General features: G+C 34.1%; 1 protein-coding gene across 9 annotated transcripts in view; it reads left to right on the top strand.

Moving 5' to 3' along the window:
- Positions 1–26,974, top strand: part of LOC128163149 (5'-AMP-activated protein kinase subunit gamma-1-like) — a 112,534-nt gene that overhangs the window by 24,003 nt on the left and 61,557 nt on the right. Inside the window, exon 1 of one of the 9 annotated variants that reach the window (XM_052826666.1) lies at positions 2,007–4,170. The exons of 6 other annotated variants lie outside the window; for them this stretch is intronic. In XM_052826666.1, the coding sequence (XP_052682626.1) occupies positions 3,970–4,170 (201 nt within the window). In that variant the 5' untranslated portion in view covers positions 2,007–3,969. Of the gene's footprint in view, positions 1–2,006; positions 4,171–14,916; positions 16,680–26,974 lie in introns of those variants that run through there. 2 more of the 9 variants (XM_052826668.1, XM_052826673.1) reach the window with 2 other exon arrangements.

Below are 26,974 nucleotides of genomic sequence, written 5' to 3'. Positions count from 1 at the left end.
GGTCAGTCAGTTTTTGCAATTTAAAAAGTTTCCAATAGCGAAAAAATTTCGATGCGTTAAATATTTTGCAATGTAAAAGTGATTGCAAAAATAGCAAAAATTAGATCATTGCAAAAATTACTGGATATATGGAAAGATATTGTATATATAATAGTCTGGAAAACACTATTGTATATGGTCATAAATATTTCGCTCTGCATACATCTGTCACATGGATAGTAGTATGTTTTATGGGTTCTTATCTTGAACATCTCTCTTGATATGACTCTTTTGCTTTAAAAGTTTTCTATCACTTTTTTTCAATCGAACTGCTGCTGTAATCTTCAACTCTAGAAAAAGATGATTTTAAAAATGCTTTATAATTGTTTATTACTTGACATCTGTAGAGAAGTCGTGAAACTATTCAAGGGTTCTGAGGGGCAAAAACTAATTGTTGCTTTGATGTAGCTTCTTGAATTTTATTTTTAATTAGCTTTTCTAAAGCAAAATTTTTAAGTGCTTTCACATTACAAAAGCCCAAATAATTGTAAAAACAGTTCTTGGAAACCCAAGTCTAAAGTGTGAAGCATTGATTTGACCATTTATAGATATTCTTTAGTGGCTTCTAATAATTTTTTTGTGAAAGATTTATGGAAAATCCATACACCTCCTCAACGTTCAATGGATCGGCAGAATTGGATTGTATGGATTTTGCTCCAATTTGGACTGTAACGGTCTGATAAGAAATTATCGGATTTTTGGAGGGGTTGGTTGTGTTGCCTTGCTGTATTATGTTGTTGCTTGGGAGAACTTCCGTAGAACGAAGGAAATCGACACACAACAGGACATATGTACTTAAAGCTGTATTGAATATCTGAGAAAATTGCACAGATTAGAACTGTTTCTTGTTCGAGGGATTAATATTTTATGTACTATCGAATCAGTCAACAAACTCTCAGCAAACTACAGGTTTTTTTCCCGTCTAAAACTACAGTTGGTCCATGTCAGTGCATGGTATAAAAAAAGTTGAAGGAAAAAGGTCACAATGCCAAGACAATCACCACATTTTTTGTTTAATTGATCAAAACACAACTATATCCTACCATCTCTCATCATCCATGAAAAAACTCAGTATATGCCTGTCAGTGCTCTGCAGTTTTAACTTTCACAATTTTTAAAAATTTTCATTAATTGTACAATCTATTAGTTGATTGGAAAACAAATTAATACAAATAGATTCCCATTTGGATGAAAGCTGTTCTATTAGGACTCTTGGATCAATGATTTTTTTTTTTGTACTGTACAAGAGATAGATTGTGTTTGAGGCTGGCTATAATAAATGGTAGACTGCATGCAATCGTTATGTAATAGATGTTCTAGCTTGCACACATATATACCATTTACAGCAGTGATGAAATAAGAGTGTAACCGATATATTGAAAAAAATACAGAAAAACCAGCAAGATGACCAAAAAACCTCATTATTGAGAATATTTAAGAAGGCCCCCCCCCCCCCCCCCCCAAAAAAAAATCATTTTTGAATACTGAGTATAGAGGTGGTAGATCTTTAGGTTTGTTACATACTGCATAGAAGAGCTGTGAGGGAGGTGGTTTTCTTTATTCCTATTTCCTGCAAAGTTTGAATAAATTAAATGTCTTTGCAGAGTAACAAAAAATGGTGTCTTCAATAAACTTGAAAAGTGTTTACTTAGAACTTCAATTTGAAGAGAATTCAATACGTTTTCAAACTTAAATAGGGAAAATTCTTTGCCCAGGATTTTATTTTTGGATGTTTTTACAAAATTGAACAATGATTTCTATATACAGCGTGTGCAAGTATTCGCAAGGAACGCCTTCATGCATTTATAGATCTATAGCTATTATAGGCTCCTGACTATAGCACAGCCATGGGTCGATTGCTTAGTGAACCTCCTCAATGCAATTCAAAAAAGAAAAAAAAAACTATAGTGTGTATTGACAGCTGACAATCTGAAGCCTCTTTCATTGCCTTTGCCCTGAGTAGATCTCGGTTATATGTAAAAAACAAACTCTCAGAGGAAAAACGGTCTCTGAACTCTCTTTGGCAACATTACACACCCTACTGTTCAAGTTTTGCCTTTTATTATAAGGATTTCTGGTGCAGACAGCTGACGATATACATGTGTATGTGTTTTTAGGAGAACCAGTTTAATAGAAGTCGTCAAAGACTTTGAAATGCGTGTTCAATAAGTGCTCAATAATCAATGGATTGAGAGGACTGGGCTTTTAGTTATTAGGACCGAAGACTACAATTTTTCATACTCTTGACTCTTGGAATTCAAGCTGATCAAAGACAAGAGAGAATCGGGGAGAGAAGGGTACTTAATAAAGATTATTACACCGTGAGATGCTGCAGTCATTGTGAGGTGATTCTTTATCATTCGATCAAGGTTTCACCATCATTGTGTTTGCAACAGCAGAATCACGATTTTTAAAGTGAAGCAGAAAAAGGTTGAATTCATTTTTGGATTTCCACCTGGACTGCAAATGTGGAGCGTTTATTGCATAACATTGCAAATGATGGGCAATTTTTTCCTTGGCTGGCTTCTGTAAACAAACCAGTTGAAATATTTACACCCTTGTATTCAATTGGCTTCTGTCAATACAAGTGGTTGATTATGCAAACTATGCACCATTGGCCGCTGTGATAATTGTTGTTAGGCTTGCAAAACTTGAACGATATTTCTGATGCAGAAGTAGAATTGTTTTAAAGTAGGAAGGAAGTGTGTAACACATATTGTAATACTGTTGGATTTAACTGACAAGAGTTTGATATAACATCAACAAGAAAGGCAAATAATGTATTGTGTGTGAAGTAGGTGTTTGTATTGATAACCAAACGTGGATACTAGATACAAGGTGTTAAAAGATTACACTCTTAGTTGCTGCAAAACTCCTGTCACACAATATATTAACAAGGAATTCAACACTGTGCTTTGATTTGGCTGTTGTACCAGTATCTGTGCATTAGGAATTCCGTCAACATGGATGGTGTGTTCTACATTGGAATGAATGATATGTAATGTATTGAAGTTTCCACTGTGGATATTCTATTGTTGACAAAAATTTGAAATTGATTTTTTTTTTAGTTTGGGGGTCATAATTTATGGCCCAATTGAAAAGATTCTGAACATATTTGATGATAAAGCTGGTCTCTTGGCCCTGTACAGAAGTTGTATACAGAGACTAGAGTGCAAAGGATTAATAGATAAAACGCAGTATCTATAGCTGGATTTTATCGGAAGACGTTCAACACTATAAGCTGTCGGATCCAATTACGTCGGATATAAACTTTAATTGTTTGGGTCCTTCAGGCCCGGTAAACTTTTAAACTGCCAAAAATTAACCCGCATTTTACGCCAGATTTAATTAGTTGGGCATTAAGGTATTACCTTGTCCTTCCAAAATCAATTATTAATAGTTTTTCCTCGGAACATTTGGTTTGCTGTTTTTTAACGCAAGGGATCGTAAAGCTGGAATTACAGAGCAGAGAAAAAAACAACCCTTTTCTCCGAGTGTTGAATGAGGAGATTTAAAACTTTACAAATTTAACAGTTTGCGTTGTAAACGTAACTGCATCATCAAAAAGAATTGATCAGAAATGTAGGTCAAGAGGGCCCTATATTTAAGTGCAGAATTACAATGTACTCTAGATCAGAGAGATATATTGCTGAACAGTAATTTATTGGTCGGAAGCAACTCTGCTTATAAGGATTATATTGTGGAAACCAAGGAAAAGTCTAACACGGTATTCGTTGGGCATTGTTTAATGTGAAAACCTGAATAATATACCCACAGGAAAAGAATCCCATCTGGAGCTGTTTAAACCAGATGCAGGATGTATAATATTGCACGTGTGTTGTGATAAATTGCGAAAGAGATCTATTTTTTTCTAACCCCCCTCAAACCAAGTCTGGATTATTATTGCTATTTATAAGAAAGTCTTGTGCAATGAAGAAATTTTTTGGAGGGAAGGATAATAAGACCCGCCCACGGCGGATGTCCCTCCAGGTGATTCCTGATAACCATGAGGTCATCCACTTCAAGGATGATGACATGGATGATAACGCTGTGATGAAGATGATTCAGAAGCAGAGGAAGAGGAGGGGGTCCCTCCCTGGTCCTCCTCCTAACCTTGGACAGAATTCAAAGGTAGGTCAAGGTTACGCTCCTCACAAATTGTTCACCAAGGATAGCCCCCCAACCAGGAATAAGAGCGACCATGACTTAAACAAGTCTTTGTTAACCTACACCCCCATTCCCCTAAATTTTTGACCACGACTTTTACAAAGGTTGAAACCCCTCTGTTCTCCCTAAAAGACTGATCCTAGCTGACCCTTGCATATGTCTTAAAACTATATGAAGGTTGATATGCTCTATATAATTATTGATATATTGTGTCAGACATTTATGCTGTCCTAACACAGATATATGATCCCTCCCTCTCCTTTATATTAGCTGCATCTTTTCTGGACATTTTTGTGCATGGGTCTTACTTAATACAGGGTTTTGACCCTGACCTTTAGTTCTTTATTACCCTGACATTTGAGTATATAATCTCACTGACATGGTTCCACTCTTTGTCTCTTTCTTGCACCTATTTGTCTCAAGTTTCTGGTTCCTCCCTTCCACAAACTCATGACAATTATAACAGGATGTCTAGAGTGCATCCTTTTGGATTTTAAACAGAAGGAAAAATGGTTAAAGAAGCCAAAAAGAGGAAGCTGCAAAATTACAAATAGTATGAAGCGAGGAATTTTGATTGCATTTGAGTTTGATTTAGGATAGATTTAATTATTCTGTATATTTATTGCTATTGGTTTTAATTTTGTCAAGTTTTAGGCAGCCCAGTAAGAAAAAAGATGATTTGATATTTATTTGAAAAAATGAAAATATCATATTCATGCATGAGTCAGGGTTTCGCATCAAATATTAACTGAATCACGTTACTGATTTATTTTTACCATAAAGTATCATGGATAACTTTTTGCAAGCACAGATTTATAGAACCGCATACACGATCAATCAACAGATGTGACACACTATTAGTTTATCTTCTGTTTTTCTAGACACTTAATGGTCAAATTCCAATAAAGAAAATGTTGTTCAGGCTAAATGTAATGTACAAATAAAAGTTGTTAAGTGAGAAACCAATGCATGCCTTGTTATTAAGTTACAGATGCAGCATTTTAATACTCTGTTGTTTGATTAAGAGAGCTGAATAGTTGTTGCCATTTTTAGACTATAATAATCTCCCTAAGACAAAGAGCTCTGTTTGAAGATATAAATTTTAAACCCAAAATGTTTGGATTTTTCTTCACTGAATGAGAGGCTTATAATGGCTAAAAATAAGTACTACAGAAATTTAAGGTGGTTTTGATAGGTAATTTGTCGACCATCCAGTCTCTTTATTTAAATTTTGAAAGAATTACCATGGGTGTGTCCATGTACTTGGTACATTGTGACATTGCACAATCATCCAACATGTGTCAAGTATGTGTTGTATTTCTCTCATTGCTACAAGGATGCTGATGGCCTTGAAACTTGGATTAAGATAAGAGGGGAGCCACTTTAACCTTAGGAGTACCTTAAGTGGCCAAACAATGCTGTAATAAGTGATGAACAATATGTAGATCACCCCATAATGTTCAATGCTGAAGCCAGAGGTATTAAAAACTTGTAAAAACTTTGATGTTTTATCGCAGACAAGTTTGCTTATTTAAGGATGTCTGCCAGCTAGACAGCTAGAGTTGGGGGAGGGGGGAGGTCTCCCAATGGATCTCTTGTATTGCTCAGCCTCTCTGATAGTTATAGATCTAGAATTGGGGGGGGGGGGGGTGTTCGTAGAGTTCTATGGAGTTTTTTTTTAATTCAAATTAGGTATTTATTATATACACATCTTATATAAAAATATATAAATACTGTTCATCCACCAGGTTTGGTTTGGTTTAATTATAATGAATATTATGGAGCTTTATGTATTATGAATAAAGATGCAAGGGGTAGTTTTCATGAATAGGAACATTGAATTGATTAATTTCAGTTACAGCCAGATATGGCTGACATTAATTATGGCCATGTTTCTAGACCATCTTACTCACCAAAATTTTTCTTTTTTAATTGCAGAAAGTTTTGTACATAATACCATTTTAAAGTCTACTATGACCAAATAATGGGACCAAAGTTTTGAATTTTAACTTTTAATTGTGTGCTGAATGATCTGATATTTAAATAAACCTCACATGCATTGAAGTTTCATACATGTATTCAGCCAATTCATTGTGATTAATAAACAGACTAAATTTTTAAGGAAAGCATGCCTACAGAGGTCAAAATTTAGATGTCACATTCTCTACTGATGGATTTTAAGGTGGTATGAAACACCTCCATATTGTGACCTACCCTAATTTGTATCCAACATAAAAAATTAAATCAAGCATAATTTTCTTCATTTTTATCTTCCTGCCAGGTCCTTTATATTTCTTACCCATTGTAAAAAAAATTTAAAACATTTTTGGGGAACATATAGTAAATTTAGAAAACTCTCAACTGGTGAAAGTATTTGGATTTTGATGTACTTTTATCCACATTAATATTGACAGGTCTAGCTCCCATATCACCTTAAGATTGTTTGTTTTTAGGAAAAATATGATTTGAAATTATACAGATTCTCTTAGCATTCAAATTCTTTGAAAAAACTCAAGAGCCATGATTTATTTCTTGATAAAATTTTGATCATTTAATAGTTGTTGATAAAAGTCCTTTTTTACTCCTTTATTATTCTCTGTCTCTTAAGTCTGTATATTTCACTAACATGCAATTTGAAAGCTCCATGCATATATTCATCATCAATATCATGCATGCATTACCGGTTATCTAATCCATTTGGAAGCAGCCAAGATATTTTTTCTTCAGATACTCGTATTAATAATAACACAGATTTATTTCATCCAAGATATGAACATTATGATGTCTATCTGTACACAGATACCATAGGGCATTTGGCAGTCAATCACTTATAGACCATTCTGATAATAATTCACAACCATACCTGCATATAAACGTCACTGGGAGGCTTAAATAGATGCGCTTTCTGTCTGATTATTTGATATTGACATCCCCAGTTTTTGCAAGATTCTATATGATTTCGATGGTATGAAAAAATTCCAGTCATAATGTGGTATGTGCAGTATATTAAAATCTGTAGTTTTCAAACATCTGTACTTCTTTTTAAAGATTTTAAAAGTATAGTGGAAATTTGGGAGAAAGACGATAGACTGAATTTTGCATCATTCTTTCAGCAATACCTGGCAAAAATTCAGCCATTTTGTATTGAGCATGTGCTTTGTATAGATCATGGTTGGTGTATCAGTTGAACTTTTTTTGTGATATTTAAGTCGTATATATATATATCCAAAATTAGGCCTTGTCTTGTCCCAAAGATATAAATACTAAGACTGGTTTTGGGTTGAATTGGATTTGATATGCATGAATGTTGTCTTTAAATTGTGTTTTTGCAATCAAAATCAACTACTGTGTACATTCAAAAAACAATACCATTTCTCGCAGATCAATAGGTTTTTTGTTTCTCTGGTGTCCTGAATTCAAACATTGTGTGTACCATCGTTTGATTTACAGTAATGTTAGAGATTATCATGCTGGGATTTGAATGTATTGAACGGAATAATGTTGGGTACGTGAGCCGAGTTAATAAATGAAACAGATCAAAACAGCTACATCACAATGCCTGAAGTCATGAACAACTATATAAAAAAATGGAGATAGGAATGCTTCCATGAGGCATATAAACAAGGTAGTTGAATAATTACCAACACTTTTCAGCATTTCTTAGAGATTCATTGGATTGTCTATCTCTCAGAATATCTAAGGATTAAGATTTCTCTTACATTCTTTTGCAAAAAGTCCAAAGATGAGATTTGATGTGTAAACCTTGATTGTTTTTTTTTTATAGAAACTCAGAACTGATCATGTCCGAAAGTCCCATTCAAGACTTATGTACCCCTTAACATGTACAGGTACTCTGCCAGACTGCCAACAAGCTATCTAAATGGAGCTAATGGGATTTTTATGCTTAGAAATTTCATTTGCTAAGAATGTATGTTGCTCACTTCAAGACCTCATGGACAAGCATAAGAAACTACATATATAGGTCTTCAAATAAAAGACCTGGTTCAAGGACAAATTTTCAGGTTTAAAAATTGGACTTTGCATTGTCAATGCACCTGTCTATTAACCTCTGTACATTTCATATACGTGTATATAAGAAGGAAGAACTTAATGCTTTATTAAAGTAGTAAATGTGAACTAAAAATAGTCACCTTCAACGTCGGATGGTCCGCTGAAACTTTTAGAATTTTGTTTATTCGTTTTTGCAAAGGCAAAGATCTGTTCTGTCCTTACAAAAGTTTCTCTATGCACAGGAAAATCAATAGTAGATCTATAGAAAGCAGTATAAATGGTAGGTCCTCTGAAACTGGTAGAGAAAAAAATCACCAAATTACACATGCTGATCAAATGACATTTTTTGAACTGGTATGGCATAGCTAAATTAGAATTGATAATGAATTAAGTCAATAAAATCTGATGTACCGGTAGTTATTTATTTAAATAATTGTTTATTTTAATTGTTGACCCTATATTCAAGTGTACTTTGTTCTATTATTAATATAACTATAGTATGTATCTGTACTTATACTTTCATTCACCTACTTAACTCAGCAGATATTCGATCATCTCTCTCTCTCTCTCTCATGTTTAAATCCCAAGTGTGTTTTTCTGGAATATTTATATTGAATATTGACTCCGTTCAATCGAACTGTAACAAATTGGCTAAGGTATTTTAAATGTAGAACTATTTTTTGACTGCTCAGTTTTGAACATAAACAACATTGTGAGGAATATTTTGGGAAACAGTCAGCAAACTGTTTACTAGTTGGTACATGTTATTTTGGCTTCCTATAGATTCCATTGTCTAAATATCTCGGTCACTTCAGCCATAACTGATATATTTTGTTATGACTCGACAGCTTAGATTGCTGATATTGTTTTAGGATTATCACTAATTCGGGGTCTGCCATGTGTAAATAATATGAACTTCTTAGTATATAAATATATATATTTTTAAGCTTTAAATATCATGCATATAATTAAGTGCCAGGAGACCTTTTTATACTGAAGTGTGTGTCTCGCCCAATAAGATTATTCACAGTTGCCATTATGACAGTATTTGGATTATACTATAACAGGTTCAGTGAATACTGTTGGAGATTTTGAGACTTTTTTTTTGGCAGTGCTTTCTTGACATTTTGGATTCGGAATCTATTTACCAACTTCCTGTTTAGAAGTTGATGGAAGCTATTACAATTTTCCACTTACATTGATGTATTGTATAGCATAGATGACTTTGACATTGAAGATTTTGCTTTTTAATCATAATTTTATATGGGAGAATCTAAATACAATGTTATTTTATGCATGTAGTTTAATGAAACTTAAAACTCCATAGTCCTTTCAACTTATAGGTTAAATTGCAGTGAAATCCTTACTAGGAAAGTTATAAACTTTCAGGTCCTCGGAGTCATGGGGACATTTTCGTATTTGCTCAAGCTAATATATCAAAAGCATCTGTGGTTTAATTGCTATGGTTCTGGTTTATATGTATCATATGAACTCAGTGTGTCCTCTTTGAATTTATAATATTCCTGTGTTTATGTGTCCATGAATTGATATAGTAGAATTGAACTAGCTCTGCAATCAATTAGACCATTATGCATAATTTAGTTCATTTATGAATTGTTTACCTTCTGTGGATAGGTTTTAAATCCCAGTGTTAAGGTATGAATCTTTGCCAGCCCAATAATGGTTTCTGGTACTGTACACTTGTTATTGAACATTTATCAAAGTAGTGTATTGGAAACCCTTGGCTTAAGCAAAGATGTTGGGTATGAAGTTGGTTGATTTACACCAGTCAGAGATTGATGGAGTGAGTTCTATAATCTCCTGGGTCAGGCATCCTATAGTCAATAATAGAATTATAGTCCCTTGTCTGTTGCAGACTGCAAGAAAATCTTTGAAAAAGAGTCGTTTGCTTTTTATTGGTAATAATGTTTCTGAGGAGGCTAATTCAAATTGATATTAGGAAGCTGTGAACTTTTACAGCTTTACCCAGCGACGTGGATAATTATTTAAAGAAAGAAAAAACCATTATGAATTGCTGAATTCTTTCTTTGAATTATTTTACTATCCAGCTAGAATAAATGACAGCATTATTTAGCATCAATGGAGAATTACCATTTTAATCCAGAGATTGGGGCTAATGAATATTGAACGTTAGAACATTTGAATTATTAAGGGTATTTTATATGCAGTTGTGTCGATGGAACATATATTACCCATATTGATCTGGCTTATCATCATGTAATTAAGGTTCTAGTTGCATACCACTCTTCAGTATATTGTTGTCTTTTAGACACTTTTCTACCATCTACATCACTTGCATTTGGCCACGTACAAAGCTTATTTCCTTCAGTTGTAATGGATCACAGCTCATTTTGGGGTTGAATGGCCGGACATGTGTACTAGCTGTTGGGTACTATACAAGTTTTAATGCATATTTATTGTGCGCATGATGTACAAGTTTCTTTGTTATTACCTCGACAGGGTTTTTAAAGATCATAAAGGCTTATATACTGTGAGAGAACAATCCATGCAATGCTGGCGTTCACAATAAGGTTGCTTTTTTTATTGATGGATTAAGGGAGATGCAATTAGAGGATAGATATTATGGGATATGAGAGACGCAGTTGGATTGAAGACAAACATTTTGTTATTTCGCTTCAAACGGTTTTCATTCTTTAATCTGGAATATTTGTGATACCGTATTTCAGTGAGGTTAGTTTAACAAGTTGCAGTTGTGGTCCATTGTTGAGAAAGGCATAGTATGGTATGGCATTAGCAGTTTTAGAAGATGGTTATTGCTTTGTCGTTCATTCAATGACCAACATGAGGAGGTCCAACAGTAGAGGCAGTGATCGAGGGAGATTATAGGGATTTTGTTCTGTTGGTTTGATATGGAATTATAATATACAGCAGACTACTGGCCAGCAGCTCCAAAGTTCAGGTTGTTGAACGGTTGGTCAGGTTATTTACCAAAGGGTTATTTACCAAAGAAAGGAACCCAGAGGTTGTTGACAACCTAAACAAGATTTTTGGATTGTTTTGTTTAAATTTTTGCCAAGTGTTTAAAGATTTGAATCCAAGAACGTCTTTTGATAATGTATCTGTGTGAAATGCCAGCCACTCTGTTATTTAAGCATATACATGTATACATAACAAATGATCTATATAACTTGAATTTTATTGCTTTGGATAAAAAATTGAGAGAGTTAGACAAGTTAATTTCTAAATTTTGAAACAACTGTCAATAATTAAGTTCCTTGAAAATATTTTAGTTGAATGTTAAAACGCCAACTAAATTTTTTTGCTAGATAACTATGCGTCAATTGTTTTGTTATTAAATCAGATAATCTGTTTGATTATGAAACATGTAACTGCGTTACAAACACATCTATGTAAACAAAAACAAAATATAGGATAGGGTAAACTTCTCTTTTATAATATGGATATTTCCAATTTCATTTCATTTTTGCCATCGTAAAATTGTTAACATATGGTTATATTTCAAGCAGATCGTTTTATGTTTTTGAGTAATATTAAGAGGACAAGATTTATTAAAAATCAAAAAAAATTCTGGATAATTTAGAGTAATCGAACATTGTTGAGGATCAGAATTGTTAATTCATGTTATATTAATTAGATGCATTGTTTCAAAGATCACATCTAAGTCCAGCATGTTCTAACAAACATTTAGTTAACCTCCAGTGATTCGACTCTTTTTGTAATTTTCTAGAGGCCTTTAGGCCAGTGCTCCATGGTGCTCTATATCATAGCAATAATTCAGTATGAAGCTACACTTTTGTTTAAGTAAAAATTGGGAATGTTAATTTTTATCATGAGCTTAAATGTTCAGTGAACTTGTTGATTAAGCTTGTGGTGCCAAATTATGGGTGCATAATAATCCCAAACCTGCGTGTGTGCACTGAGCTAACGATAGGTTAATGAATGAAGTCTGAGTCTAATTAGTCTAATTAGGGAGAATTGCAGTAGTAAAGTTCAACCATAGAAAGCTCTGTCTTCATAGTAGGATAGAGCGAGTTTTTCATCTTGTCTTAGAAGTAATGCTACAATTTTTAATATCTATTAGTCTTAGTTAATAATTGATGCAACATGGTTTTTGTAAAGCGCAGCATTATTGGCTTACTGCAGGGGTTCTACATGGGAACATGTGTGAACATTTTTAACTCTTCTTCTTTTTCATTGATGTTTTTTAGTTGTTCTAAATCGTAATATCACAGTGTGATGTGTATTTTAGATTCTTCCCATTGACTTTTGTGAATATCTTCATTCAGGAGGCGTTTATGCTTAGGAATTCGTTGTTTGTTTGAGCTTTTTAGGATCAAACTCATGGCCTGGGACTGTTTTTAACATGTTTGTAATCGTAGGTTTTCTGATGAAAGAATCATGCCCGCAAAACGGTGGACTGTTTTATTGTGGTGGATGAAAGAAAGTCTAGGACTTGTTTCTAGTATTGAATTGTTCCATCACAGCAGGCTAAAACGTGATTGCTAACACTATATAATCTAAAGGTTGCAGAATTATTGGTCAAATGGTAATTAATATAAACTATTACCAAATTTTAGGAGGAGATCCAGGCGCAGGGATATTTAAAGTTATTAAAATAATGGAGGAAGTTGTTAGTCTGCTTTCATTTCAATGCATTGATAAGGTGATTTTGTGAGAGAAAAAAAAGGAAGTTATTAGTTGTTTTAAACACTTAATGTTTAAGGATGGGCCTTATAAAGCTGTTGAATTTGCAGAGTGGGGTATCATATACACAAAGTGTTACGTGGAGAGACTGTGATTTTTTGAGTTGTTCAAAATGGGATTTATCATATTCACGGGGAATATTAGAGACTTTGTGAGTTGTTAAATTGTTTTAAGTGGGATAGGGAGTACGTATCAGACAGACTTGGTGATGTGTTGAAATGTGCATTGTGGGATATCTCTCTCATACATTATACATAGGGAGTATAAGAGATTTGATAGTAATTTTTTTTTCGATTGTACAGATTTGGATATATACTCAGGGTGTATAAATTAGAAAGACTTGGTGATTTGTTGAAATGCTTAGTGGGATATCTTTATGAATCATATATTATAAAGAGCGAGTATGAGATCGAGACTTGATAGTAATTTTTTTTAATTATGGATTGGGGTATATGTATTAATTAGACAGATTTGGTGATTTGTTGAATTGCATAGTGAGATATCTATATCTGTGGAATCATTATAAAATTTGTGGATGCCAATTTTAGTGGAATTTGGGATTTTTGCTCATATGTTTGGATGTAATTTCGTGGATGCGTTGGTTTTTGGTTTCAGTAAGAAAACTCTTTCAAAATTTGTTTTTGTTGAGGAAGGAAATTCATGGATGAGAACTACCCACAGAAACCACGAATATTGAGCCACCACAAATGCTAATGAATCCACTGACGGTATAAACAGGGTGAGTCTGAGAGACTCAGTGATCTGGGGGTGTGCTGTAAGTGACAGATTACATACAGTAGTCTGACAGAGACAAGGATTCCCCCCTCTGTCTTCTCTCTATCTATGGCTCTGTGAACTTCTCGGCCAACTTCTGCATTTTTGTCCAAGAGCAAAGATGCCAGCTTAAGTATGTGTATAATATTTGTGACTGTTGTTTTCTGCCGAGATGCAAGTATATATTCTTTTTATCTCGATCTTATAATTGGTTTATCCCTTTCATATCATTTGATGGCTGATGGTTTCCATTCTTCGTTTTGGAAATGGATAAAAGAGTGGGAGGGAAAAAGTTGCTGCAGTTTTCCTACATGGTGTCTTTGGCAACAGCTTTAAAAGTGCAGAGAGATTTTCAGTGTTGGCTGACTGTTCTGTGAACTGGAATACATATAGGTTTATTGCATTCTCTTTGTGGCTGATTATGAAACTAAAGGTGTTATTCATCATATAGTTTGGTTATCTGAGGTAAATGTTGAAGAGTTTGATTAGAGCCAATACATGTAAAAGTTATTTTCAAAGGGATCTATCATAGGGGTGAAATCTTTCACTTGTATATGGATGCTGGTAGCTTTTTAATCATTTGGGCAAAGACATTCTTAATCATCCTGGCGTACAATATAATGCCTCTGGATTAAGATGGCTATCTTAAGATAGAAGGAATTACATTGACATAACATCATTTTTAAGGATAACAGATTTGTTGTACTATTGTAGGGCTAGATAACACAGTGGGATTATGACACAAGGAGAGCTCCTCTCCTAGTTCAAGTGTCACGTTAACCATTGGTTAAGTACTCTCACTAGACAGTGGTATTATATACAGGACCTGGCTACTTAAAAGTATCTTTATCATTCAGTTTTCAGCTTGGATTATTCTTTTTAATACATGTATTTTGAAGATTTAGATGAAAGATTATGTTAGTGCATACATTTGTGCTTATTTGGTTAAGATTTCTGAGAAATATTTAGGGGCAGAGTTAATTTACTAGTAACACTAGTAAGGTGTTTATATGTGGTTGTTCTTTATGTTGTTCATCTTTAGCAAATGTAGCTTTGTAAGTCTTATCTATTTATCATTGATTTTCAAGTGCTGATCTTTTATTTTAGTCAATTTCAACTTTATACTGTGCTGGAAGATATTTAAGTTTTTTCTGAAAAGACTTGGAATTTTCACAAATAGTAATGTATATTAGTTCAAAAGTCATTTAGAAACATGTCTTAAAACTGGAATAACTTTAACCTTTTGGTATTGGCACTGCAAGCCATTTGTGGACAGTTATGATTATCACATGGTATATTCAGCAAGCTTTGAGTGCAGTGAATTTGTAAATGTCAAATCGAAAACCATTTTGTTCAGTTGTTCATTTTGTGAGTCTCAGGTGTATTTAGGTAGTTAAAAGGTAAGAGGACTTTGATTATTGATCAAAGATAAAAGGATGCAAGGAATACTTCTGTACTGTTCATTTGTCTGCAGTGATTACAGATGAAGCCAGTAATGGACCAGGACTGGTGCTGTCTCTAAGGGATTGAATTTTTCATATGGAACATTAGATTGTGGTAATTTAATGGGATTCGGGTTCTTTTTGTTTTATCATCAAGATAGTGACAATTTATTTTGTAGATAGCTATGTTCTAATGTATTTTGTGTATGAAGATCGGTGATGCAATATCTATTGAACAACTGCTAGTCAAAATTGGGGCAATTCTCTGTATTTGCCCAGCTTTAATATAGGTCGTCTTTCGAGGTCAATTCTCATAAAGTCAAAGGTCATTGATTGAGTTAAAAAAGAAGTTTTGTTTATATGAGGGGGTAATTATATCAAAACATGTATTACTGGTAACTTCACTTGATTTTAAGTGTATTTTTGTCAGAATGTTACAGTTTTGTTGATTTGTGGAGGAAAAGGGGATTTGAGTCTTAAATAATTGAATAGTTGCCATATCAAATCTAGATATTCTGCCATCAGTATGAAAGTTATGGTGAACGCATAGAAAAATCTTTATGTGCGTTTTATATCTGTTTACCTTTGTATAGATATTACTTTTTGTGGAGATTTTTACAGCTCTTGCAAGTAAACAGACATGTCATAAAATGTTGGGATATTGTGGTTTCATTGGTTTTAAAACATTTACAATTTTGAAGAGATTTTTAGTCCGGGCTTATGGTTGCATATGAAAGGCTGCTTTGAAATGCAAGATACTAGGAGGCAATGTATAAAATCATCAGTGCATGTTAAAGGAGAGGTACCGATGTAAGACTTGTAGACTGTGAGTTACATCACTTTATTGAACTTTTGATTATGAGAATGATTTTCATGGCCACAAAGTGACTACCAAACTATGGATTAGCTGTAAGTGTTTGATATTTGGTTTGCATGTTGGAATTTGGTTTCTCCAGGGAACTTTGGCTGGCTGGTTTTGTGGTGAGAGTCGGGCAAGGTTTTGGTGGAACCATAGGATATAGTGACAGGCCGGAGACACAAAACAATTATCTGTTGGCCAGATGATTGAATTGTGTGTCCAGAAGTGGTGGATTCAGTCTGTGACAGGCCATTTTATTATCTGAAGGAATAAAAATGGCCGATACATCATGAAAGGAAAGCTCCAGCAGTCATTGTTTTGTGTGTATCATCACTGAAATCTTTTGTTTGATTAGGTGGATCAGAGAAGAGTTACGATTTATTGCAAGGATTTTTAAGGAAAGCCGTTCATTAGAAGACATTAGGAGTATATAAAATTTTTGTAATTGTGAGTGGCGCGATCAATATTGGATTTTTTGCTATAATTGTGACATTACGTTTGATCGAGAGAGGATGAATTTTCTGAAGCCGCCCGAACAGCGCCCCCGTCGTCGGTCGCTACAGGCCATCCCCGATGAAAAGGAGGTCAAGGAATTCTTCGATGAGGACAACGCAGAAATGGCCCTCCTCAAAATGCTGCAGCAAAACAGCAGAAGGAGGGTGTCCCTACCAAACCCTCAGGTAAAACACCTTGACCCCTCAAGTAAAATACCCCAACCCACAGGTAAAACATTCCCACCCCTGAGTGGCTTATATTTATATAAACTGAAGAGCACTAGTATTAGTACTGGAATATTAAGCAGGAAATGACTGGCCGTCTGGCATACTTCACTTTCTGTTTTTATACCTGTCTGGACTCATTTTAAAGTCTGACATGAGGTGAAATATGACTTTATTTGATTATAAAGTTTTTACCCAGAAATCCATGAGTATATTGGGTTCTTGTCTAGACTCATAGTCTGGTATTAGGTAAAATAATGGATTTATTTGATCATTAAGTTTTCAACAAGAATTCTCTTGTACAACACTCTCATAATACTTTTCACATGTTTTAAAGTGGCTACAATGCCAATACTCTTTTCAGACTGCAAGTAAACATGATTGACCTTGACATTCTAAGCCTAAGGCACTTAATTTGCAGCAACTGGTTGTATCATTGCATGACTAATTGTGATTACATTGATTTTTTACCGTAACACTATAGTCCAAGTCAAATACTGCCATGTACCTCTCAGTAATTGTGGGTACAGGATGATGAGACTGAGAGATAAATAACCTTGACATTTCAAGGTCACTTAATACATCACCTACTGAACTAACAATATGTTCATGTTTAAACCTTGGCTGTTTGAATAAGTAAAATGTAATGATTAGTTATGTGATCGTTGATAAACCAAATTCGATATTTTGCAGAAGAATTTAGAAGGCAAGAATTCAAATTTACTTTTACTTAATACATATGTACCATGATATATATAATAGTTTGGGAACTATTTTCTTAACATAAAAATATCATAAAGTCATTTCAATGATTAGGAATTTAAAATACCAAGTTGCAAGTTTCCCGGAAAGTTTGACCTTGATTTGACCTTGACCTTGGCCTACCGTTCAGATTGTTGACTGCTAGTGTTTTATGAACAGTAACTCAGATTTGGTAATGATAATTCAGTCAGGGCCTCATCTCGGATTTATCAACATACATTGTTATCTCTTTGCTTGTCAGATGCTTATAAGCTTCAAATTCATTCATCCCTAGCTTATAGTTTCAGTCAAATGAATTCTTTGAATACAATCGCTGTATCAAATTCATTCACCTCATGCAAACTAAAATAAATTTTCAGGTTATGGTGTATATATGTGTTCATTTTATTTTTTTGTCAAGGAGACCACTTCTTTGAACATCTTATTTAAGTTTCAGTGTAATCTTGTCTGGCTGGTCTAAAAATTGCTACTTTTTTATGCTTCCTCTGTTTTCTTGCATCATCTGCTGCATACACCATACACACGGATAACTCGATCGTCCAACCTGCAGGATGAGAATATCTGTGGGTGTAGCTTTTTGTTTCTGACAGAGAAATAGCTTTCACAGACTTTGCTGCAAATTGATCATAGCTAGATATCTTTGCATGGGGTTTGCAATAATCATACCTTTTCAATAACATGCTCTGAGAGTTGAGCATTATTAATGTTACCTAATATTCTGACATGAGTAGAGGAATCAATTATAGTTCTACAGAATAGGCATCTATAAATAGGTTTGCAGATATAATTTTGTGATACGATAATTATACCATATTTTTGAGCATTTACAATGTAAGGTTCCTAAATTAAACATATCTGTTATGATGAATAATAAATTTTACAATTGAGATTAAATTGATTTGGCACTATTACTCAAAGTTATGCGGAGAATGTCGTCCAAATACTTGGTATCGCAATGAAATTCTTGTATTTCAGATGCAATGAAATATATGACAAATTTGCATGGTACTTCAGAACATTAGATTGCCAAGAGGCAGGAAATTGTTAAATAATGAATGGTCAATAAGATGTTGAAATGATTTGGTATGTTGCTTGAGCTGGATTGTAGAAGTTAGATCAATTTTGGGTTCATTCAGAAGTACATGTCACATACCAATTGTGTACATTCTAAGGAGAACTGTTGAAGCAATTATATGTGTTCTCAAGCTAGATTGTGAGTGTAAAATCTGTAACAGTTGATCCTCACTTGACTGAGGTGGTAAATCATGATAATGCTTAAACCAGTAATTCATTACCTACATGATCAGAGTGCTAACAAAGTCAATATGCTTTATTTTACCACAGATTTGATATTTTAGCAAAAAATATCTTCATCATGAAGCAATTAAAAAAACCCCTCAATTTGCATGGTCTGTTGCAGACCTTTTTGATATCTGTCTTTCAAGCAGTGCTCTTAATTAAAGACTTGTCTTTACATCTCTGTCTACAACACAGCAAAGTCTAAATTACCGGTACATGCTTGGTTAACCAGGAGGGTCATAGGTCAAGTTCTTAACTAGAAGGTCAAGGCCCATTGTTAGTATTCCAAGGCTCTGTATAGATTCAGAGGAAAATTTGCAAAGTTACCTAAATTCCCTGTTCTCTGGGTTCAGCTTTTGATAATTAAAATGATGAAATTGTAATTATCTTTTATAGTTAATGTCACCTTTGGGTTTCAAGCTCAGCTGTTGCACTATTAGTTTTCACCCTTTTGCATCTGATTCAGGTCATTTTTAATCATTGTCATAAATTGTAATATATGATAAAGTGTGTGTATGTAATGACTTCCTGATATTAATGATAATTGATATATTTTAGTAACTTAATTGGCTGCACTTTTTAAAAATATTCCAATTATAAAAGACTTCATTTAGTTGTGCAATAAAACTAAAATGACTTGATTTTGATAAAATGGAATGAGAGTTATAACTCTTGCAAATTTTTTTCTTCAATATTTAAAGGTCACTCCCCCTCTCTCTCTCCCTCTCTCTCTCTCTCTCTCTCTCTCTCTCTCTCTCTCTCTCTCTCTCTCTCTCTCTGTGTCTTTATTACCATCATCAAAATTCATTTTTTATACCCCCGCTCCGAAGGAGAGGGGGTATACTGTTGTACCCTTGTGTGTCTGTCTGTCCGTCCGTCTGTCCGTCCGTCTGTCTGTCTGTCTGTCCGTCTGTCTGTCCGTCCGTAACAAAAATTTCTGTCGCATTTATCTCAGCAACTATTTATCGCAGATGCTTGAAATTTTAACACAGTGTTTGTTAAGGCATGCCATATCGTGGGATATATTTTTGTACCAATCGGACGTCAACTTCCTGTTAAATGACGACTTTGCTTATTTTTTAACCAAAATTTTCAAACAAATTTTCGTCAAAGATTTCTCAGCAACTGTTTATCGCAGATGCTTGAAATTTTTACACAGTATTTGTATAGGCATGCTATATCGTGGGATGTATTTTTGTACCAATCGGACGTCAACTTCCTGTTAAATGACGACTTCCTTTATTTTTTGCCAAAATTTTCAAACAAATTTCCGTCAAAGAATTCTCAGCAGCTATTTATCGCAGATGCTTGAAATTTTAATACACTATTTGTTTAGGCATGCCATATTGTGGGATATATTTTTGTATCAATCGGACGTCAACTTCCTGTTAAATGACGACTTTGCTTATTTTTTAACCAAAATTTTCAAACAAATTTTCGTCAAAGATTTCTCAGCAACTGTTTATCGCAGATGCTTGAAATTTTTACAGAGTGTTTGTTAGGGCATGCCATATCGTGGGATATATTTTTGTACCAATCGGACGTCAACTTCCTGTTAAATGACGACTTTGCTTATTTTTTAACCAAAATTTTCAAACAAATTTTCGTCAAAGATTTCTCAGCAACTGTTTATCGCAGATGCTTGAAATTTTTACACAGTATTTGTATAGGCATGCTATATCGTGGGATGTATTTTTGTACCAATCGGACGTCAACTTCCTGTTAAATGACGACTTCCTTTATTTTTTGCCAAAATTTTCAAACAAATTTCCGTCAAAGAATTCTCAGCAGCTAGTTTTTGCAGATGCTTGAAATTTTAACACACTATTTGTTTTGGCATGCCATATCGTGGGATATATTTTTGTATCTATCAGACGTCAACTTCCTGTTAAATGACGACTTTGCTTATTTTTTAACCAAAATTTTCAAACAAATTTTCGTCAAAGATTTCTCAGCAACTGTTTATCGCAGATGCTTGAAATTTTTACAGAGTGTTTGTTAAGGCATGCCATATCGTGGGATATATTTTTGTACCAATCGGACGTCAACTTCCTGTTAAATGACGACTTTGCTTATTTTTTAACCAAAATTTTCAAACAAATTTTCGTCAAAGATTTCTCAGCAACTGTTTATCGCAGATGCTTGAAATTTTTACACAGTATTTGTATAGGCATGCTATATCGTGGGATGTATTTTTGTACCAATCAAACGTCAACTTCCTGTTAAATGACGACTTCGTTTATTTTTAGCCAAAATTTTCAAACAAATTTTCGTCAAAGATTTCTCAGCAGCTAGTTTTTGCAGATGCTTGAAATTTTAACACACTGTTTTGGCATGCCATATCGTGGGATATATTTTTGTATCTATCAGACGTCAACATCCTGTTAAATAATGACTTTGTTTATTTTTTGCCAAAATTTTCAAACAAATTTTCGTCAAAGATTTCTCAGCAGCTATTTATCGGAGATGCTTGAAATTTTTACACAGTGTTTGTTAAGGCATGCCATATTGTGGGATATATTTTTGTACCAATCGGACGTCATCATCCTGTTAAATGAGTACTTTGTTTATTTTAGCCGAAATTTTCAAACAAATTTTCGTCAAAGATTTCTCAGCAGCTGTTTATCACAGATGCTTGAAATTTTAACACACTATTTGTTTAGGCATGCCATATTGTTGGATATATTTCTGTACCAATCGGATGCCAGCTTTCTGTTAAATGTCGACTTTGCTTATTTTGCATATTCACATCAGAGCGGGGGTATCACTAGTGAGCATTGGCTCACAGATATCTTGTTTTTTCTAATCTGAGGTTTATCACATCACATGTACACCATTTTTCTATCTGCAGTTCTGGCTCATTTACTACAACTGATTCTGTCAATCATATACAATCCTATTAAATTCTGCTATGGAGATGGAGTGAAATCTGTTGGTCTTAGATGTATTTATTAAAGCAATCGTGTTAAGCAATGTAATAGGAATGAAACTGTCAATCTTGACATTATTGAAAAAGAAACTAATGTAAAAGATTATAATTCTTTCTTATGACTTGATAAATAAGCACTTGCAAGAGTCCTAGAGTTTCAGATCCACAAAATGTTAGAATAAAGGACTTGAAAGTGCTCTAAGCCTTATAAGTATTGAATTCATAGGCATTTAATCATTGTTTAAATCATATGTTTACCTATTGACAATTGAATTAATGTAATGTTTTCTTTCTGTTGTAGGTAAGTTGCACAATGATCTTGATTTTGAATAACAGAAAAGGCAGTGTTGGTAAGAATCTTTGATATATATTATCGGCTCTCAAATAAGGACTCCATTTACCTCAGTGGTACATGTACTGATATATGTGAGAACTTTTGACTAAAAGTAAAGACTTATTTTATGCATATGCGTATAGAAACTTTGATTTGGTGTGTTATAAGAAAAGGTATTGCCATATTTTCATTTACTTTAAGTCTTTCGCAGTAAATTTATCTTAAGAGAAAAGAACCCACAATACACAGTCTGCCCCTATACTTGATCCTGGTGAAGAAGGTATACCTGTAAATGTCTGATGTGGAAGACATTACATCTATCTCTCTCTTGATGCTTTGAAGCCTGTGTGTTGTCTGTATGGTTCTAGCTCTCCTTACAAACTGATGGAGTGTGATGACACTCCATTGGCTAGTCTTCAAGTAGAGTCTGACGGCTCATCAGAGAGAGGCTGTCTTGGTAGTTTATGTCTGAAGGTTGCAGAGGCTACATGTGTATGTAGACAATTTTCTTGAGGAGTTCTGAACACATTTTTCCCATTTAAATAAGCATTCTTCGTTGCTTGAAGATGTGTAAAATAAACAATTTTTTTTGGGGGGGGGGGGGGGGGGGAATTCATTACTCAGCATTTTGTAACTGAATTTTGTGATGTAGTATTATTATATTTGTTGACAGTGTATCATTCAGCTACAATGCTGAAGTTGTAGTGAAGTTTATGAGGTTAAATTCGTATTACTTGTATCAGTAATTCCCACAGTACATGTTTAATTGTGTGCTCAAATCCCAAATGACCTTGTCAAAAAATACTGACAATATTGTAAAAAAAGGTTATGGAAGGGGACAATTACATAATTATTGTCAAAAATTCTATTAATGGTACCGGATTTAGTTAATTCTGTGTAAAGGGCAACTATTAATAGTTTCATTTATTCTCTCTAAGGGGTAACTGCTATTGTTGATTCATTAACATATGATTACAATGGTTACTCACATTAACAACATTACTGACTGCACATTCATGTGTATCTGTACTGGAATGGAGTATATAATACATTAACCCATGTATTAAATTCTTATGGTGGTATGGGACATCTGTCAATATCAATGTGGATTCAAGTATATTTAATACAATTAAAATACTTTCACCAGTTTAGAATTTTCAAATTTTACAATATTTAACAACAAAATAGATTTTAAAAATATTTGGAGAGGTAAAAATTGTAAAAACCCCACCGGGATTCAAACTCATGACTTACAGATTCATAGTAAACCCTCTAACCCACTGCGCTGCGCTGTTGGGTGACAGTTTTGAGAAAAAAACTACTTTTATAATTACACTTGGTTTTATTGTTTATTTAGATAAACAATAGGTCACATCACGGAAGTGTCCCATACCACCTTAACGTGGTACTTTTAAAATTCCCAGTGTGACTTTGCTCTGTTATTGATATATAATCAGTGGGTGTGTAGGGCCCCGACATGAAATATATACGATATAGGATTGTTGATGGACATACAATAGCAGCAAACAGTCAGAAACATGTCAGAACGTGGCTATTTGGGTACTGTTATAAATGTATTGGGTAGTATACTGATGTGTATGTATTACCCTTGGTAAATCTAACCAAGGTCCTTTGATGTTCAGATAACACACAGGTCGACAGTGTGCGTTGTCGTATCAGATGTTTAATCAAGCGGCATACAGTTGTGTAATCTGAGACACTCTCTTGCCAAGTTCAAACTTCAGTAGGCATTTAAATCCATGAGATCTTAATTACATCTGTAGAGTTTCTTTTGTATATGTGAAACTCAAATTAGTGTATTTACTTGCTTTGATAAAGCTACCGGAGTTGACTCCCTTTGATCTTCAATTTCTTTATGAAATTCCATCCATTACTTGATTTGAATTCTTATCTTAATTAAGTGCCTCAACCTTGACTGGAGTCTTAAGACTTTGTGTATATATCAGATAGATGACTGATGCACTCAAAGAATGATTATAAATACATGTATTTAAATATATTTAAAGTGAAATTAAATGAAAGGAAAAACATGCCTCTGGATAACGCTACCAGAGTGATCCCCCTTTGAATGTGCTATTATTTTTTTTTTTGCATCATATCTTCCCGTTACTTGTCAGCAAAGTAAACGATCATTCAAACTTTAACTTTCAAATAAGCAAGGTCTTAGCCTATGGCTGTTCATGTAGGAAGATGAAACAACCTGGTACGTGCAGTTTTACTTGGTATAGATGGAGTTTTCAGTATAGATAAAACAGCTGATTCAGCCTGTAGTCCAATTAGTGAAGCCATGTTAATTTGAGGAGGACAAATTAACTCTCTCATCTTTCTGAAAGATCATTGTCAGCCTTTCAGCAAAATGGTAATTGTAGAAGCTGTATTCAATTTATTTTGCTTTATTTTCATTACAGGCTGAATACATGTACTTCTCTTTAGATTATCTGTGCTTATAAGAATATGTCATCCATAGTCCAAAATGTTATTACAGTAACCCAACTTTTATTCATGTGTGAGAAATTTTCATGAAGTTTGCTAATTTGAAAACAAAATTAATTCCAACATATTGGCAAGGCTAAGCATACCGTCTATAAAAAGAAAGCGTGATGGAGTTCTATGAAGGTCATTGCAAGATATGTCAAGATTGGTAATATGGTCAAGCTGTTAAAACAAATAAAAATCTGGATACTTCTTCATCTGTTTATATAGCAACAGATGGTGCAATCAGAAAAGTGTAGGGTTTTCCATGCTGCGCAGAATGCAGAATGAAATTTGATGTATCGGTGATTACCAAAGTATGCTGTGTGTTTTATTGTCACAATATCCCATAAATTGTTCTCAAAAGATCACAGAATAAACATCTGCAGTCAGGAGTGGGGTTTTGTGTTTCTTATTCTACTTTGAAAAAAAAAAAACTAAGGGTCTGCGCTTAATGTTAATTGTCACATCATCATCTGCATGATAGTGTTCTTAAGATACCCCAAGAAATAAATCAAAATTACCATTGGTACCTGATTCTGCAGTCAACAGTGTCTGAGTGTTCTGTCGACATTTCCTGCAATATATAAACCTGCTTAAGAAAAAATGCCATGGTTCTGATTTCAAATTGCATCATTGTTAGTAATCTCTGAACGCATTGTTCTAAGAAAGATTTGAGAAGTTCATCTTGTTGTACAGTGTAGCATCTTGCCAACACATAAGACAGAGGTCTCATTGCTTGGTGCCAGTGATCCATTAAGTCTTAATCTCACATGGGCCTTGAGGGAATGAGGGGATCTTTAAGGGCTAAAATAGGACCAATTTGAATCTGACCTTTATTTCAATCTCAAGTAAAGATAGGAGTCTCGTTATGACATATGAGGTCCTTTACTTCAGATTGCATAATCACTTGCACTAGATTTTTATAGATTTATTGATGTGTTGAACTAAAGTGTTGAAATTATTTAGGCAAAGACTAAAATACCCAGCTGTGAAAATGTTCAGGAACAATCATGTGCGCAAATATGCAATATGTTGCAGAGGCTTGAAAAATCATTCATTAGGGCCCCACGCGATACCAGGTGCCCTATAGTGATCAGTCTGTCCATCTGTCTGTCCATCTAGAGCTCTTGTCTGGAGCATACATGTATCATCTCTCCCTAAAGCAATCTGGCTCATACTTCACCCACTGAGTTTCTTTGTGTTAAAGGTGTGCAGTGACCTTGAACCATGTTTCTAGGTCTAAGGTTAAGGATAAAGCGGAATTATATGAAAATCCTTGTCTGGAGCTTATATTCTCTCCTTTTGGTCCAATCAGGTTCATACTTCACTCAGAGAGTGTATTTGGTCAAATGGTGTGCAGTGACCTTAAATGGAGTTTGTAGGTCAAGGGTCAAGGTCATACCAGATCACACAAAATTCTTTAAGAGCATGTATATTCTCAACTTCACATAAATAGATCTTATGGGTTAATGATGTGTTGTGACTTTGAACCAAGTCAATGTGAAGGACTTAGGAGATCACTTTATAATCAGTTTTAAACCGTAGATTATTTCATTTTCCTTAATCTTGCTCAGGTCATTAAAAATGCCTGTATATATATGAGGGGTAATGAGATTGAATGAACACTTCTTTGCCAAAATTATGAAGATATAGGTCAAAGCAAAATTCTCTGAAATGCTTTTATCCTATTGTCCGTTATTTAGGCGGAGTCTTTTGAAATGGTCACCATCTCAATGTTGTCTTGATTTTTATCATTTTAAATGATATTTTGTTATTTAATAGGTACAACACAAGACTGGGGCTTTTCTAACTTTCTAGTTAAGGGTTTGGTATTTGGACATATTACAATCAATAAATTGGATTGCACTGCCCTCATAATGAAATGCTAACTGTGGCTAAAGCCACACCATATGTCTTCCTGTGAGACTTTGTAATTTCCTAGTGTTTAATTATGATACAGTGTAATAATTTAATCGGGCTTATTATGTAGATGTTTACTCAAAGCCTTGTGTAGGTATGGATTATTGATTTGTTGATTAACACGCCAGGGATTTGAGACGGTAAACACAATTTTACAAGTTTCCATCTGGCATCTGTATAATGGCTTTTGTGTGTCAATGTTTGTAAATACTTTGCGGTTTTGAGTTTTTATTTTCCACCTTTTGGTACTCATGGTTGAGCACAATGTCTGTCTTACGTAATTTCTCTGATGAAACCGATTTCCTTTTGTATCAATTTCTTTGGATCTTTCCAATAAAACACACACTGTGACTGTTGATTCATTCTCCCAAGTTAATAAAACGGATTCAGAAGAAGGCTTGAAGAAACCACGGCCCGAATATCCAATAACTGGTCTGATATTGCTTTTGTTATGTCCTCTTCCCATGCAAGTCACTTTTTCTGATCAGAAACATATGCACACAAATTTGCCGAAAC

This window comes from Crassostrea angulata, chromosome 9, assembly GCF_025612915.1.
Source record: "Crassostrea angulata isolate pt1a10 chromosome 9, ASM2561291v2, whole genome shotgun sequence".
Classification (NCBI taxonomy): domain Eukaryota; kingdom Metazoa; phylum Mollusca; class Bivalvia; order Ostreida; family Ostreidae; genus Magallana; species Magallana angulata.
The sequence above is the reverse complement of the archived record's forward strand: the minus strand, read 5'-3'. Positions and strand labels throughout refer to the sequence as shown.